General features: G+C 39.8%; 1 protein-coding gene across 1 annotated transcript; it reads right to left on the reverse strand.

The window, feature by feature from the left end:
- Positions 1-2,356: 2,356 nt before the first annotated feature.
- On the reverse strand, positions 2,357-17,420 carry GOT1L1 (glutamic-oxaloacetic transaminase 1 like 1). The gene is made up of 9 exons (XM_029286131.1): positions 17,309-17,420; positions 15,450-15,634; positions 14,266-14,389; positions 13,316-13,428; positions 11,948-12,040; positions 10,193-10,343; positions 6,760-6,925; positions 4,653-4,795; positions 2,357-2,574 (listed from the first exon to the last, which is right to left on the reverse strand). The coding sequence occupies exons 1-9, from the start codon at positions 17,418-17,420 to the stop codon at positions 2,357-2,359; spliced, it is 1,305 nt and encodes a 434-aa protein (XP_029141964.1).
- Positions 17,421-17,526: the final 106 nt, after the last annotated feature.

A 17,526-nucleotide genomic window follows, 5' to 3' on the forward strand; every position in this document is an offset into this window, starting at 1 on the left:
TGACTAGAACAGTGTTTCTTAAGCTTGGCAACTTTAAGATGTGTGGACTTCAACTCCCAGAATTCCCCAGCTAGCGTAGCAGCTGCTTCTCTTTCCTAAAACAGGGGTTCCCTTTCATTTCTCCCCCATTTCTTTCACATTAGAAGGAACCAGTTATAGAAAACCTACCTCTGCAGAAGGGACAGGATCTAGCTAATTATTGTGCAGTGGAAAAGAAATGTATTGTTCATGTGAATTGTTAAACAAATAAACAAACAAATGTTATTCAAAGCAGGCTTATTCTTTACACAAGCAGAAGCTTTCAATAGCCTTGAAAAATCTCAAGCAATCATTGTTGATCCATTTATAACTTATATGAGGACAAAATGCCATAGTTCTGTTTTGAAGAAATAAGATGCCAAACGCAAAGAACTCATAAGAAATGGCTTTTTTGGGGGAAACATCCTGCCCCTGCCCTCCCATTTTGGCTGTTAGACAAAATTATACATTTCCACCTGACGCTGTTATTTTCCGCAAGCCCATTATTTTAAAAAGTCTTGGAGCAGACTCTTCTGCCGTAGTATACTGAATACTTGAGTTTGAATATCAATTTTTTCCCCTCATCTAGAGAACATCAGCATCAAGATTCATAGCCCTTTTGACAAAGTCGGGCACAACTGAAGTGAAATTCCTATAACACTCTTGTAACGGAAGTTGTGTATGACCTTGGGGGATGAGGGGAAGAGTTGCTGCCTAGGAAACAATCTGGGAAGAGAGGCTTAACCATCAGAAGAAGACACTTAAGAAGACCACCTTAATGGATTCAACATTTAAAAATGGCAGCAGCAAGTTTCTACTTTCAGACTTGCAAGATTCTGTTAATGTAGCCTTACGATAAAGTAGAATTAGTTCACCTAGTTGTGTTTCCTGTCTGGAGAACGGACAATGTTTTAGATTTGCGAAGACAAGATCTGATGCCCATTTGGTTGCAGAGAGAATAACAGTTTGTATTTTGCTTGGTCTCTTTGCATTTTGGTTTTACTGGTTCCCACCCCTTCTCTTAAAATAAATAAGGAGAACTGTAACAAACAATTTTTTTTCGTTTACTTGGTTGGTAGAAATAGGCATATTGCTTTACTTTCTTGACAATGTTCTGTACTTTTTGTTTAGAAAAGGATGTTCCTTAGAACAACACATCTAATTTGTTCCATAAAGATTTGTCAGTTCTTTTCCTTGAAAACTAAAAATAAACTATCCAACCAGCTATTAATCCATGCCTGATTGTTAAAACATGTATATTGTCCTTTTTCAGCTGAACCTTTAATGCATTTCATTTATGGCTATCACTTTCATGAGCGGTTCCTTGGACATCTCATGCTTCCTGCTATGATGAATTTCAGTCCTTTGTTTGTCTCCTTTTTGTTGATTAACCTTCTGGGTGTCTGCATCAGGGACAACCCAGTGCGGTTACCATAGAAACCACTGAGTTAACCCATCCTAGCACACATCACAACCAGATTCAAATAAGTCCTAAAAACCAACAAACACAAACCAATCACAATTCCAAAGAGACAAGTCTGGCTAAAGGTCAAGAAATGCCAACTAGACATTCAGAGCTGGAAACTGAGACCCATTTCAAATATTTTGGGGAACTGTAATCTCCAAATATCTAGAAAACACCAAGTTTGGAGAATACCCTAACCCAGGGGTAGGCAACCTTGGGTTGCCTACCCCTGCCCTAACCCTAACCCTAATCCTAACCTGAACCCACTATCTCATATACACATATCATACTATATCTGACAAAGCTTATGGGGACTGAATTCCAATGGAAACTTCCTTCAACCAACCTTTAAAAGAAGAAAGAGATTGTGACTCTAACCACATTACTCAATGACTCTAATGACTCTAACCACATTACTCAATTCCAGATTCTGCCCTTCTTTGTGTTGGAGGTTAGCATTTCTGGGAACAGATAATCTTACCTGAACATTGATTAGTGCAGTAAGTTTTCTACCTATAACTAAAATAAAATAAAATAACCTGTAACTGAAAGGAGATTGATTTAGCTAACTACATGCTACCAGAAGGACAGTCAGTGAGCATGTACTCCATGTATATGTGCCTGAGAAGAAAGCAATCTCTTGGACAAAGAGTAAACAGCAGTTATATACTGGAAAAAGTAGACTTTGGTGTCTTTCCAAAGGAGCACTCTACTTCACAAAGATTCACGTCAGAGATTATTTTAATGATTACTGAGTACATAGACACAACATCTGGAAACTGGAGATCATGATTATGATCAGTTTCAAGAAACATATATACATTGACCAGGTCAAGAGTTTCCAAAATACAGTTTTACTAGAACACTCTTGATTTAAGGAGAATCTGATAAATCTATAGAGCTCTTCTCGGGTTCTTGATCAGCTGTTATGGGGAAATAGCTGGGATTTTGACAGGTGGTGACCAAGATGGCTTCGTGGATGCTTTGTGCGATATAGCCCAAATTCTTGGAGTTAATGCTGCAAATGTTGATCTGCCCATTGGCAAGAAGGTAGATATGTTTGTGTGTCTCTAGGAACTCCATTTGGGAAGCTGGCAGGGAAAAAGAAATGCTTTTCACTTTGAGGGAACTCCAGCTAAGAAGAAAAATGTAGTTTAAATAGGAACAATGTGTGCATCTGGTTTGCATGAGTGGCTGTGGATTTTATGCCGGAAGACTGGCAAATATCTAGGAAATCTGTCGATGGAGAGTCTCAGTCATCCAGATCATGGTTGTACCCAAGGTGCTTTTTTTTTCAAGAGGCAACTGGACTTTCTTGTTTTTCTTTGCAGATGTTTTGCTTCTCATCCAAGAAGCTTCATCAGCTCTGATTGGATGGTGAAGGATGGAAGGATTTATATTCCTTGCAGATAGCTGGTCATTTGCATTCATTTAAAGAGTCATTGAGGCCCCTTGGAGGTTTATCTGTGTCCTCAGGGTCACCTGGGTGGTGCAAATGGGTGTGGAGCCTTCTTGGAACTGCTGAAAGGACCGTGTTGTAGACTGGAGAGAGATGATGCCATATCCCTCCCCCTCTGTTGAGAGAGGGCTGTTCAGTTTTGACATAGATGGCCTCTTTGATCCCCTCATTCAAACCAGCAGTCTTCTCTGTCCAAAATGTGGACTTTGCTGTCTTCAAAAGAGTGGCCTTTGTCTTTTAATGCAGATGGACTGCTGAATCTTGTCCCTGAGGACACAGATAAACCTCCAAGCGGCCTCAACGACTCTCTAAAAGAATGCAAATGACCAGCTGCCTGTAAGGAATATAAATCCATCCATTCCTCTCCACCCAGTCAGAGCTAAAGAAGTTTCTTGGATGAGAAGTGAAACCTTCTTCAAATTAAAACAGGAAAGACCAGTTGCCTCTTGAAAAAAAAGCACTTTTGAAACTTCTAGCTAACCTCCCTTCCATTATTTAATAGAGGAGAAGGCATTTTGATCTCCGGGGACACCTTTTCAGCCCACATCCCAAGCCGTCTCCAGACAGCTGCCAAAACCAGCCAGACTTTCCCAACATTCAGAGGAGGCGGGGGGGCAAACACAAGAAAACTAATTTAAAAAACCTGCCATGGGTATAACATACTGTTTAGGAAAACTTCAGTTTGCCTTCCAAAATAGCAATTAGAGCAATAAAAGAGCAGAGCATCCAGATCCCAGTCACATTCGTAACTCAGTCTTTTGCATGATTCGTACGTCCACTGTGGCTTTTGCTTTCTGCATTCAATCCATTGCTGGCTATTGAAAGATTGCCCGTTCCTGGATCAATATAGGCATATTGGATTTGGACTGGAAAAACCTGAATGGCACCAGATGTTCAGCCAAGAGGTATGGAAACCTCCAACGGTCATCTAATTTTTGTAGCCAAAATGTAGTATGAATAAATTAAATGTATTCATTTACTTAGAGGGTCTTTAGAGTATTTGTCTTGCCCCACCAACCTCTGAATGCCAATCAACCGTTCTAGAGTTAATTAACTGGGAGAGTAATTACCCCGTAACCACATGGAAATATGTGGAACCCTATTTGTTTCCAAAAGCCTTTTGATTTATTTATTTTTTTGGGATACCTGGTTAATAAATCTTATAAATAAATAAATATTTTTTGATGCAAAAGCTTCAGTTTAGAAATAGGAGTCAAAGCTGATTTGTTTGAATTTTCAGATCAGACCAACCTTGTTAATCAAACTGGAAGGTTGCATGAATCTGCAAAATGTCCTCTTTTCAAATCCATCTGATCATTTGGAAGGGATTTTAGCATGATAGCTGGGGTTTTTTTTTCCAAATCAAATTGTTCAAAATCAAAATTTACAAATTGTCATCAATCCTTGAATTGGATTGAACCAAGATTTTGATCAGATCAACATTGACTTTCACAACCTCCATGGAAGATATTTATAGTTTGGACTGAGAAATAGGGAGTGGCCCAAACTTACCCAATGTCTCCCAAGCGCAACATTTTTCTCCCTAACTCCTACTGAGTTTATCATGAAGGAGTTCCATAGTTTCAACATACCTTGATGCAGAAATGAAAAAAGAAGCCGTATAGCAGTTGAGGTTTCATCAGCCAGTAGTTAGGAAGAGCTATCCTTGGTTTGTCAACAAACTAGTCACAGTATTCATTGAATACTTACGATTCAATCCAATAAAGCTATGGACTCCCAACTGCCTTGTCAGATGCTCCCAGCAACCGGGTGTTCCCAGAAGCCGCAACTTCTCTTTCAACTTTTCCCTAATCAACATAATCCTCTTCACTAGTGTCTGAAGACTTTGTTTCCTAAGGAGTTTGGAGTTCAGAAAAAAACAAAACTGATCATGTCTATATAGAACTGAATTAAAATCAAGAGTTTTCTCTCTTAATACAGCATTTAGTTAATGTACCAAGGCTGGGAAGAGTGTGTTATTGCCCAAAAGAGCAGTTCTACCAAACACCTCCTACCAAACACCTCCCTTCGACCAGTCCGCTCCCACAGAGAGGGCCTCCTTAGAGTGCCGTCGGCCAGACAATGCCGGCTGGCGACCCCCAGGGGGAGAGCCTTCTCTGTGGCAGCTCCTGCCCTCTGGAATGACCTACCCCCCGACCTACGTACAGTTGCGGACCTGCGCCTTTTTCGCCGAGCCCTGTGCGGCCGGCCTGGCGTAGTTTGATTATGTTTTAGTGGGGGTTTTGTATGGGGTGTTTTTAGAACAGGCCCGTTATTTAATTTGATTTTAGAACAGAAACTATTTATTTATTATTGTGGTTTTTAGTATCGCCTGTTCACCGCCCTGAGTCCCGTAAGGGAGATAGGGCGGTATATAAATTTAATAAATAAATAAATAAATAAACAAACAAACAAATAAATAAATAAATAAATAAATAAAATGATACTGGATCGATCTGGCATATTAGCTTTCTCCAACATGATGCCATGCTAATGTGCTGATGTACATCCTCCATAGACTTGGTAAATAATGGATAGTGACATTACTGCAAAACTGAATCTGGATCGGTCACCGGGACCAGAGATTTACCCTTCCAAGCTTTCAGTCTTGTGCTGTAGCCCATCCTCCGGGAACTTCTCTCCAGCAGAATATGTGCTTTGGGCCTTTCTGTGAGTCGTATTTATGTGGTGCTTGATTGGTAGATGGTGCTTATTGCTTGATTGGTAGATAGATGATAGATGGCGATTAGCTGTTGTTTCCTTTTGCTGCCAATTGCCAGCCATCAATATACCAATCAACCAGTAGGAAAGCACCACATAAATACACCTCACAGAAAGGCCCCAAACCAGGGGTAGGCAACCTTGGCTCTTTTATGACTCGTGGACTTCAACTCCCAGAATTCCTGAGCCAGCCATGCTGGAATCAGGAATTCTGGGAGTTGACGTCCACGAGTCATAAAAGAGCCAAGGTTGCCTACCCCTGCCCCAAGCACATATTCTGCTGGAGAGAAGTTCCAGGAGGATGGACTACAGCACAAGACTGAAAGATTGGAAGGGTAAATTTGTTTTTGTAGCATTATCCTGGAACATATATATTTGCTTTCATTAGTAACCTTGTTGACCAGGAATTTTAGAAGCTATAGTCAAATAATTCAAAAGGGCATTGCATTGAGAAAGATAACTATGTGCTTTTGAAATGCACATACAAAGATGACTGACCATCAGTTCTGCAATTTAGAACTTCCTAGAATTTTAAAAGACATTGAAGAAATAATTGGTTAAAGGCAGTACAAACAAATCATTCCTAGAAACCATTTCTACATACATCAATGGCCAGAGAGTCACACTGTGCTAATAAGCACCGTTCAAGGTAACTACGTTGTCTTCTAATTCCAATAAAAAACAAAGCTTCATTTGACTCGTCAGTTAGAAGTTTCAGGATAGAAATGCTGGGAATTATGAAAATTGAATTCAAACGCCACTCAGTTGGCCAAACTAAATTGTCTGGAGCCAGAAGACAATCCTAATGACCTATCCTAACACTTCTGTACCAGCTCACCAAGTGTTTTCAAGAATCCTTATTCTTGTTTTATTTAGATGAGGACACTGAAGATGGCAGAACCTCTATCTGAAGAATGCCTTTATTGCCTTTTTTCTTTCTCTTCCCTCAAAAAGCAAAAAGTTTATAACTTAAAGTATATTCTTGGATACTTTACTATAACAGACGGATCATAATAGTCCCAAGATGGTAATACAGAGAGATGATCTCATGGCTAATGTAACTTCAGACTATCTGATTACTTGTCTTCCTTCTTACCATTCATAGAAATGAGCAGGGCTGGTCAATACGATTGTAATCACCCGTGCCCCTAAGCTGGTGGGTCCAAACCATGTCATGGCTATTAGTTTTGCTATCTGTGAGTGGATTCGGATCAGGGTTTGATTGTCTGTTGTCACCACAATGAGGTTCCCCACTCGTTCATCTGCATGAGATAGCCAAAGAGACACAAATGGTGCAGTACTTAGTATATTGTAGTTGAGCCTGTATTTCTATGAAACTAGCATTTTCCAAATATTCCTTCCTCCCCCAAGCCTCTTAATATTAGAGTTCTTGTCATCCCATCAAATACAGAAACTTATTCTGATTCACTCTCTCTACACTTCACCAATTACTAAAAGAACAGTTCCCCATAAACCTTATTTTAGGGATGGGGTCTCGGAGAGGAATCTGCCTTTCCTTGAGGATAATATATCAATGAGAGACATCCAATCCAGATGAATCCAGATGAGGAGGAGATATGGACGGACTGTTTTCTTTCGTCCTCCCCTCACAAATGCCAGGAGAATCAGAGTGAGATTACTCTTGTCAGAGATGTGAACCGATGTTCAAGGAAGATTTTTGAGTTAGTCTAGGATCTGTCTGATTTTGGGGCTGAAACGTTTCTAGCTTATCTCTGTTTCCTGACATTAAATCCATCAGACTTTGGTAAGATGAATCAATGCCTAGACAGGTAACTTCATGAGACCTACTAGAGATGACAGATGAACTTCTAATTGTAAGACCTTCTTCAGAAGTTGTGGAGGCTCCATCACTGGAAGCTTTCAAAAAGAGACTGGACAACCATTTGTCTGAAGTGGCATAGGGTCTCCTGCTCAAGCAGGGGGTTGGACTGGATTGCCTCTGAAGTCCCTTCCAACTTGATTATTCTATGTTCTACGTTCCTCCTGTCTCCTAGGAACCAGTGCTTTTTGATAGGCCTTGCATTTTTATCCTTGACAACGCTTAACACAACACAAATTGAACCTGTTTAAGAGACAGGAGCAAGAAGATGTGCTCTAGGAAATGATGTGACAATAAGAACAGCTTCAAATGATTTAATTACTGTGGGCTGTTGTTGTGGCTACCTTTGTATCTAAGTCCTTGTTGGATTCTTTCGCTGGACAGCTCCCTTCCTAATTCAGCCTCTTTGCTTAAGACTATTTCTTTTTATGATGGACAGCTCCTCTGCTTTCCTGTTACAAGGAAGAATTGAGGAATTGAGCCAAATAGCTTGGAAAGATAAAAAGAGTTTAATGGGAATAATGAAGGTTTCGTTATTGTTCAGCCCTTTTCTGTTATGGTTCCGGCTAATGAAACACTTCAAAAAACTTCCAGAGAAAATGTTTTTCCTAAAAGTCATTTATTGTTACAAAATGTCGGCACGGCATAACGAAGGTCAAAGGTTACCTTCCTCTCTCTTTCCCGGCCTTTTCCCTCCTCCCTCTTCTGCTCTGTATTAACTCTAAAAATACCAGACAGTTCTGCATATTGTCAAAGAAAGAATATACAGTATTTGCAGCGTTGACATTTTCGTTTGCCATGTTGCCCATTGAGGGGAAAATTGATATAGTGATATGAGGATTGGACAACATCCAAAAAGACCTGGGTCCAAATAGCTCTTTGAAAACGATGCTTTGGGTGTGCTCAAGTCACCCTATACTCAGACTGGTGTGAGAAGCACTAGGTGTGATGCACAAGTCCTATTTTTTTAAAAAAAATAATCAATAATTTCTGGTCTAAGAACTGGGCCATCAACACTTGCGTTTATGACATGCCCACAAGCTTTCTAAATCTATTAAGTAACATGAGTTGTTCTTTGACATCACAAAGCAATTTTGTACAGCCTAATTTATGACACATTAGAATGGCACCCATAGCTCGCAGTCTTTGTCTTGTCTTTATCTTTGGATAAAACAATCCAAGCCATAAATAATCTAGACACCGGGCATCGATGTAGCTTGGGATTATTGTCAAAAAAAGGAACAGTTAAAATTTAAGGTGAACATTTCAGTCCTGAAAATTGAAGAACATAATTTCTTTTTTCTTGTATTTAGAGACCTCTAGTGTTTGGACATACATACTGTACAATATTTTTTTCAGAGAGCTTTTATTTTAAGAACCAGAATGCATCTGCACTTAGATTAATTATGCATTGATATCCAATTATTTCCATGGCTATTTTGGCAGAAAAGATCGTAGTTTAGCCACAGGCCCTGTGTTTTCAATATACAAGGCTCAGATTCGTTCTTTATGTCACTCTAAAGGAAGAGAGCAGATGATGGAAAACTGGATGACTCTTCCTGAGACTTTGGAGAGCTATCGTTAGTCAGGTAGTAATTTTGAGATCTATCAGGATCTGTAAAAGTGAACCTTTGAGATTATACAAGTACTGATTAAAGTGGATGGCAATGACAAATATATCCAGTCATGCCGAAAATAGTGAAGATAGTTGACAGCAAACACAGAAATGGGCTTGAAGGTAATCTTGATGAAAACTGGTGCGACTGTGTATCTGTGCACTGTTGAAAACAAACTGAAAATGCAGTTCAGATGTTTTCCTGGTAAATGTGTTTAGCCACCGAAAAAATAATCTTCCTTATCTGGGTTGCAATACCTATGCACCGAGGCACATAATGATGGACTTGCTGATGGTTACTACTTCCAAAAAGGGCAGACAAATTTATGACTGGCTGTTTCATAGCTATATACCACTTCTAGAATCAGATCTAGGACTCTTCTAATGGAAAGCATCAGAAGTGCATCCAACTTCTTCATGTACTCAAGAAAAGATAGTTGATGCATGTGCTATGCAATAGCAGTAGCATTTAGGCTTACATGCCACCCCAAAGTGCTTTACAGCACTCTCTGTGTGGTTTGCAATGAAGAAGCATTATTTGCACATTGCCCCCAACCATCTGGGTCTTCATTTTACCAATCTTGGAAGAATGGAAGGCTGAGTCAACTCTGAGCCCCGTCAGGATCTAACTCCAGGCAATGGGCAGAGTTTGTCTGCAATACCGCAGTTTAACCACTGCGCCACTATGGATAGAAGCTGGAGCTAGCTAGTTCAATGCCCCGCTCCTACCCCACATTTATTATTCATTTATTACATGTATATGCTGTCCATCTCACTGATAAGGTGACTCTGGGCAACTTACAAATGGTAAAAAGATCATTATAAAAACAATTAAAAATGGAAAAGAGGTACAAAAAAACTAAGACCAAGGGGATGGATGGCACAAGGGGTGAAGCCTTTTTACCCTGTCAACCACACCAGCAAAGAGTGTCCCCAACTGGGGCCAGAAGCCAGATGCCAAACCAGGTTTTAAGGCACCTGTACTTCCAATTTGTGCAGGGATTCCCAAATAGCATTCAATGGGCCCCAGTTCCCAGACATGTGGCAAAGAGGGTCGAGAATGCAAAGACTTACCATATAAGCCAAAGTTTTTAGAAAAGGACTGAGCACATAGCATCTCAAAACCTTTGTTTACAAACAGACGTACTGCCCAAACATCTCTGTCCAGGTCTCCTGAGGCCAGTCCTTGAGCTGCGACATCAAAAAAGGGGAAAAGATGCCTTCTCTGGGGAAACAATGGAAAAGAAGAAGGAAGGGAAAGACAGCAGATGCCTTCTTGTAACTATAGTTCATTTGTTATGGCGAATGAGTTTAATAGTACAATTTGGCCTCAATGCTGCCTTGTGCTTAGCTTAGAAATGGCTATTCACCGAGGCTGTGGAGCTTCTGCAAGCAAGACAGCAGAGATTATAGCCTTGATATCAAGTACAGAAATTACGTGGGCTGACAGAGGGGGAAAAAAGGTACATCTAACATTCACTTTGATAGTGCCCAGTATGCATATCAAGTCTTGCAGGCTAGTAATTTTGTATGTGTATTGTCTAAAAACAATGCATGAATAATGTCTGAGATCTGACACAGAGGCAACTTAACTGTCTTCTGTGACTCCATTCAAAGGAAAATAAACCCAGTCACTTTGTTCTAGAATATCTCAATCACTGGAAATGAGAGAAGGATGTTTTTGCATTAGTCTTGTGACTTATGAGCCGTTGCTTAGTGATCGCTTGAAAATTATGATGAACCATCCCAAAAGTACGTAAGACCCAGTTCTGATGGCCACCCATCCATGTGGACATGTGACTGCATTTTGGACACTCAACAACTAGCCTGTATATATGGCCATTTACAGCATCCTGCAATCCTGGGACCATGATTTATGATGTTTGTGCTGAAAACTAGTGTTTACTTCTGGTTTGTGGCAAAAAAATGTCCCATACTATGCAAACTACAGTATGTGTCATCTTCCAGCTCAAGACTCCAAATAAAAGTCCAGGATTATTTTCATTTCTGAAAAGCTTACTATTTATTGAATACATGGCCTGGTAAAGGCGAGGTAAAACTAACTCTAAAATCCCAAGGCATCAAACCATAACATATAACAATAACATTCCTAGCCAACCCCCCTCCCCAGATGTCCATGTAGCTCATGTGAACAAATTCTCTTTGTTATGAGACCCATCTGCTATCTTCTTCACACCTGCTAGAATGTCCTTGAAAGGTTTCCACATTGTCGATTGACAGCAAGCTTCTGTAGATCTGGAAAGGTTTCGTTTCTCTAATTAACCCATTCGAAAACAACATCTCCTCCCCCCACTTTAATGACAAGATGAAAAGAGAGAGGCACGTAGCTGCCAAATTTTCACTCTTGGCATTATGGCTTAACTTAATGTATCTGATAATTGCTTAATGACCACAGAGTTCACTTTATGGCCTCTATATTCATTATTTTACAGCCATAATGACTTATGTCCCTAATGGGCAGGCTCCATTGTGGTCATAAGTTGATGAATACCTGTAGTATCAATTGTTCTGATTCAGGTTCAGTGCATTCATATTTTCTATAGAAATCATTCGTTATAATTTGAATGCCGGTCATAGAAAAGAATCCTCACTGTGGCCACGTCACAGATGAATTACATCGGAAGGGTTCTTAAACTTCACAGGCCTTGCAGTTCAGCCTAAGCTAACTCACTGTGGGTCAAGAGCAAGGCCTTAATGCCACACAGGCGTGGTGTCAACAGATGTCATTTTGCATGCTATTGTTTGCAAGTGTTTCTCTCTACATATTGTGGCCTGTCTAGTCATACTTCTCCTGAAGGTATCACTTACCTTCATAATTGATGCAACTCTTCTCCATTCAGAGGGCTTGAAGCCAATTTCTTCAGGAGCATGCAGGAATATAATGGAGCCCTCTCGGGCATTCTGCAAGGACATTCAATATAATAGCCATCAGTTTGGGTGGGCCAGGACTTTGACAGTAGGGCAGAAGGCTTAAAAGACACAACCGGTGGCAAAGGGTTATTTACCATAATTACTAGCAGTTTTGGAAACAGCACAGTTGATTCTAAGATGCTAGAAACAGTATATACAAGTATTTGCCTCCATGATGCATAAGAGCATGGGGCACAATTATAGATCCAGGATAGGGGACATGTTTATTTTTTTCTCCTGAAAACTCTCCTACATTCATATCTATGCATAGCCTATTAAAGACAGTATGTAATGGAGAAGAAGTTAATCTTTTTAACTCTTATCAACTGAAATAGCAAAATTGACAAATAATCTAATGTGATATAGGTCAAATTCCCACATTCTTAAAACCATGACTATTCCCCGAAAGTTGTTGTTTTTTCTTTTTTTATAATTTTTAATATTTTTTTAAATATTAATAGTAGTATGCATTATTTTTTTCATAGAGGAAATAACATCTAAACCTACTGTGGCTAAAGTGAGAGGGATTGGATAGCCATTCGGTTTCAGAAGTAAACAAAGGATCTGTAACTGATTTTCTTTCTTTCTTTCTTTTTTACAAAGTTTTATTAGTTTATAATATACGATACAATCGAAATACAAAGTAAATAGCGGAAAAGATGGGGGAGGGAAAGGGGAGTAGAAAAGTGAGGTAAGGGAGAATTTATTTTTTTTTTTAAAAAAGGCATTGACTTCCGACTTCCTTTGATGCAATAGAATATCGACTTCAAACCTCAACTTTTTATTTTTACAAAATAATATAAACTAGCCATTTCAATAACATCAGATCTATCTAATTGGTAAAGCCCACAATCAGAATGTCATTTTTTTCCCACCTCAAGTACAAAATCTAGAAGCGGTTTCCACATAGCAATAAAAGTATTTGTATTTTTTTTAAAATCAGTACAGTCAGTTTAGCCATCTCTGCTAGCTCCATCAGTTTTTGTAACCATTCCTCCGTTGTAGGAATCGATGTGGTCTTCCATTTCTATAGTCTTCCATAACTGATTTTCCTATCCTTGTATCTAGTGCCAATTTAATGCTGAACAATAATTGACTAGACACTTGTGTATAGGATTGAGCAATAAATCTTAACTGCAACTGAACGTATGGCCCTGGTTCTTTGCACCTGACATACTTCCTTTGAGCCCAATACTATAATCACTACACTAGATGGCTATAGGGATGTTGCTTTAAGTAGACATTTAAAGTGTTGCTTCCTGATACCTGCAGTTCTGCCACAAACATTTCTATGTCAACCGACAGCTTGATGGGATCCCAGTAATGGTAAGAACGAATATCTGTAAAGCCAGCAACTTGGAATATGCAACCAAGAGTTCCTGCAAAGACAGGGACACCCGTTTTGTGTCACATTATTTTTTTTTAACTTGGATTAAACAGCACACTCATAATAAATTATGAGATGAGACTCATAATTCAGTGATTGAGTGTATGATTTACCTTCAGAAGGTCTTAAATTCAATATTCAATTAAAAATCATCGGGTAACTCAATTTAAGTCTATTAAGATCTATTTCATAGGCAAGATGAAAACATTATGCTAAATGAATCAAGGGTACATAATAGCTTTGTTGTTGTGGTGGTTTATGAAATTGGAGATGACTGGGGACAGGGGACAGGTGTGTTCTCAATCTCAATCTCCCGATGCTCTAAAACACAAACCCATGGTTTGAGTGCCACTTTATGGCAGGAAGAATTTTATTGCTATTAGGGTGTGACTGCTGAAGCCCTCATGATAAAACCAAGTCTCATTCATGTGTAGTTCTACACAGGTACATCATTAATCAGAGGCATAAGATCATTTCTGCTACATCAGTGGTTCTCAACCTGCAGCTGGCGGACCTCTGGGGGGGCTGTGATGTCATCAGAGGGGGTCTGCAAAGATTTAAAGAAATGTTATGATTTAAATCTTAAGTCTTGGGGGTCTGTGGCCACAAAAGGTATTTTAAGGGGGTCCATGATGAAGAAAAGGTTGAGAACCACTGTGTTATATTATGACCACCCAGATGGGAGATAAAGGCCACGTAACCTTCTAATCCGTTGATTTGTTGTTGTCATGTCTGATTTTCTTTCCTAGAAATGTTTCTAATGGCTTTAATGGTTTTAACTGTAAGACTAGATCAAAACAGGGACAATATATATATATATATTAGCTACCCAGTTGTGGTTCAGCAATATAGATAATTGCTGGAGTTGAATGGTTGGATCGATACCAACGATGCAAAAATTCAGCTCCGATCCACACGGCACCTGTCCCACCTATTGTGTGAACACCACCTGCCTGTTTAGAGAGAAAGAAGATTATTTTTTTTATCAAACAAGCATGTAGAATTGTCAACTCAACATTTCAAAAGATTAATTTTCATGGCCAGTGTTTCTCAGTCCGGGCAATTTTGAGATGTACGGACTTTAAGTCCCAGAATTCTCCAGCTAGCATGTTATGCGAACTCAACTAAGGAGGGTTTAATAAGTCATGGTTAAATAAATCACTGCTTAGAACCAAAGTTGAATGCAGGCAGAAAGTAGGAAAGGCAGAAGAAGAATTTAGCTACCTTATTTCAACAGGCAATCTAAAAATTGGTTCTAGGCCAACAGGCATGGGTTAGTGTTTGTGATTACTTCTCAGCTTATTAATCCTCTGCAAGATTTAAGCATCCCTTCTTCCTTTCATTGGAGAAGGGGTTCTCAAATGTGAGCCAAATCACAGCTTTCTTTGACAAGAGCAACAGCATTTTATTTTTATTTTTTTTTCATGATTATTCCCAAGCTGCTAATGGCCTTAAACATTCTTTCCTCCCATGCCATGGCAACAAAATAAACTGTCATAATGAACAAGAAAAAAGATGCTACAGCGCCATTGTTTCCAATGGGACTCCATAGAAGCTTTTGAATGTAATCAATAAGGAAAAATGTCTATTTGTTCCTTTCATAAGCATAGGGTGGTGGTGGTCTCCTAAGCATAGGGCGGTGGTGGTGAACCTATGGCACAGGTGCCAGAGGCGGCACTCAGAGCCCTCTCTGTGGGCACGCGTGCCATCGCCCCAGTCCTAGGCCTTCAGCTGGGTTATATAAAACCTTTTCGCTTTAGCCCTCCGCCACTGTGTGCGAAAAAAAAAAGTTCAATCAGTCAATTTCAATTTTTCGCAGGAAAAAAAAAACTTGCAAAGTTGGAATTGATTGATTGAACTTTTTAGTCCCACCCAGTCTGCCGTGACCACCGTAGCCACGCCCACCCGGCACTCGATGATGCATAAGTGGGCTGGGTTGCAGTTTGGGCATTCAGTCTCTAAAAGGTTCGCCATCACTGGCATAGGGCCATACTCATATAAATATCTGCATACCCTGTTGTCTAAGACAGCCTGGTTGTTCTTGCCAATGACCAGTTCCATGGCTGTTTTGGTGAACTCCACGATACCCAGTTCTCTGATGTATTCATGATCCAGAGTGGGATCTTGAGGGATTTGCCACAGAATTTTTTTCACAATTGGTGGGATCCAGATTTCATCAGCATTATCAGTGTGGCATCCTGGGAGAAGCAACATAACTGAGACATAACTGCCAATGCTTTAGGGATGAAAACTGTCAACACACTGTTATTTTTATACTAGGGCTCATGGCTTGAGCCTTTTGAACTCCATAGAATAACATCTGGCTCTTTGCATCTAAAGATTCATAAAAAGGATGATAATGGTAGTGTGGGTGTCTCCTGATGGTCACTAACTGGAAATGCCACACAGGATTTACACGGTGTAAAAATAGAGAAATCTCCCCCTTCAAGTCTGAAAGTCATCCAAAACCCTGCATATATGATATGATATTCATATCTGTATCTCTGACAGCTTAAGGGAAAGTGGACTGAATCCACCTAACCAGACTCTGAATACAGGCAGTCCTTGACTTATAACCATAATTGAACCCAAAATTGTGGTTGTGAGGAGTGCTGGCCATTAAGGAGGTCGTCCTGTGACCGTGCCTGATTTTACAACCATTTTACAGAAGTAAACACCAGTTTTCAGCAAATCAAAAATATATACTAATCTCATGTGATCACAAAACAGGCTTTTTCAGTTGAATGACCTTCCCACAGATATCTATTCAGTACCTAGGTTATAGTCTTTACTGGTTGAAATTCTCATTTTGCTATTTCGGTTAGTGCTTCATATTTTTCATTTTAGTCTGCTGTTTTCCATGTTGGTTTTATACGATGTTCTTCATTGCATGTGATGATGTATATTGCAGGCACTACAGTACAACATTGTCCCCATGCCTTCATACCTTCTTTTCTATCCTAAAGGCTATAAACATTTGTCGGATACTCATCGTGATTCTGAAAGACTGCCATTCTCATAAGATTTCCCAGGGAAACACTCCAACTTGTAGGGGGACTGTACTGTTTAGAGATTTAAAAAAATCTGAAATAGAACATAGAACATAAAATAACAGGGTTGGAAGGAACCTTGGAGTTCTTCTAGTCCAGGGCTAGGCAATCTTGGCTCTTTTATGACTGGTGGACTTCAACTCCCAGAAGAGCCAAGGTTGCCTACTCCTGTTCTAGTCTAACCCTTTGCTTGAGCAGAATACTCTATACCAGGGATAGGCAACCTTGGCTCTTTTATGACTGGCTCAGGAATTCAGGGAGTTGAAGTCCATGAGTCATAAAAGAGCCAAGGTTGCTTACCCCTGCCCTATACCATTTCGGACAAATGGTTGTACAATCTCTTCTTGAAAACCTCCAGTGATGGAATATCCACAGCTTCTTTAGGCAAATCACTCCTGATTAATTCTTCTCACAGGAAACCCGATATTACCATCAAAGTTTGTTGTGGATTACAAATCCTGATACGTGTTACTCAATGCTGGGCCTTGGGAATCTCCTCGACAAATTCCTGCAGTTTTTTGGGCAAGACTTTTTGGAAGTGGTTTGCTCTTGCCTTCTTCTTCCTAAGGCTGAAAGTGACTTTTTCAAGGTCACCCAGCTGGCTTTGTGCCTAAGGCAGAACTATTATCTCCTGATCTCCCAATCACCGTAGAATCAAAATAGGGCTGCTTCAGATTTGGACAGTACAGTAAACCACAAATCTCAGTTACTGCAGTATCTAAGAGGGCAGCATACAGTATACATGTTTGTCAATAGAGATTTCTTTCAAGTTGGCATGCAATGTAAACAGGGCTATTCATGTCTGAATAAGAATTAGTTTACCTGCATGTCCAAGGCACACTTTTTGGGGTGAGGGATCTTCCCTGTAGACATCTAAGGGAAAATCTACTGCCGTAGCCAAGGGAACATCCAAGAAGACAGAAAGAGTTGTCATAGCACACTTCAGCTAAGACTAAGATGATTTTTCAGACAGACTATTGTTCTGTTGAAAAACTGGTCCATCAAGTTCTAGTATAGCTTGCAGAGTTCCTAAGGCAACC

The sequence above is a fragment of the Protobothrops mucrosquamatus genome, unplaced genomic scaffold, assembly GCF_001527695.2.
Source record: "Protobothrops mucrosquamatus isolate PMUCROS unplaced genomic scaffold, P.Mucros_1.0 scaffold2960, whole genome shotgun sequence".
Taxonomy (NCBI): domain Eukaryota; kingdom Metazoa; phylum Chordata; class Lepidosauria; order Squamata; family Viperidae; genus Protobothrops; species Protobothrops mucrosquamatus.

Excerpts from the sequence above, each read along its gene's own strand:
- GOT1L1 (XM_029286131.1), bottom strand. The coding sequence starts at position 17,420 with ATGACAACTCTTTCTGTCTTCTTGGATGTTCCCTTGGCTACGGCAGTA. Across the intron at positions 4,796-6,759 it reads CCTGCTCATTTCTATGAATG|GAAACAAAGTCTTCAGACAC; the intron begins GTAAGAAGGAAG and ends CAAACTCCTTAG. Across the intron at positions 2,575-4,652 it reads TAGCTTTATTGGATTGAATC|CTTCCCAAATGGAGTTCCTA; the intron begins GTAAGTATTCAA and ends TTTCCCTGCCAG.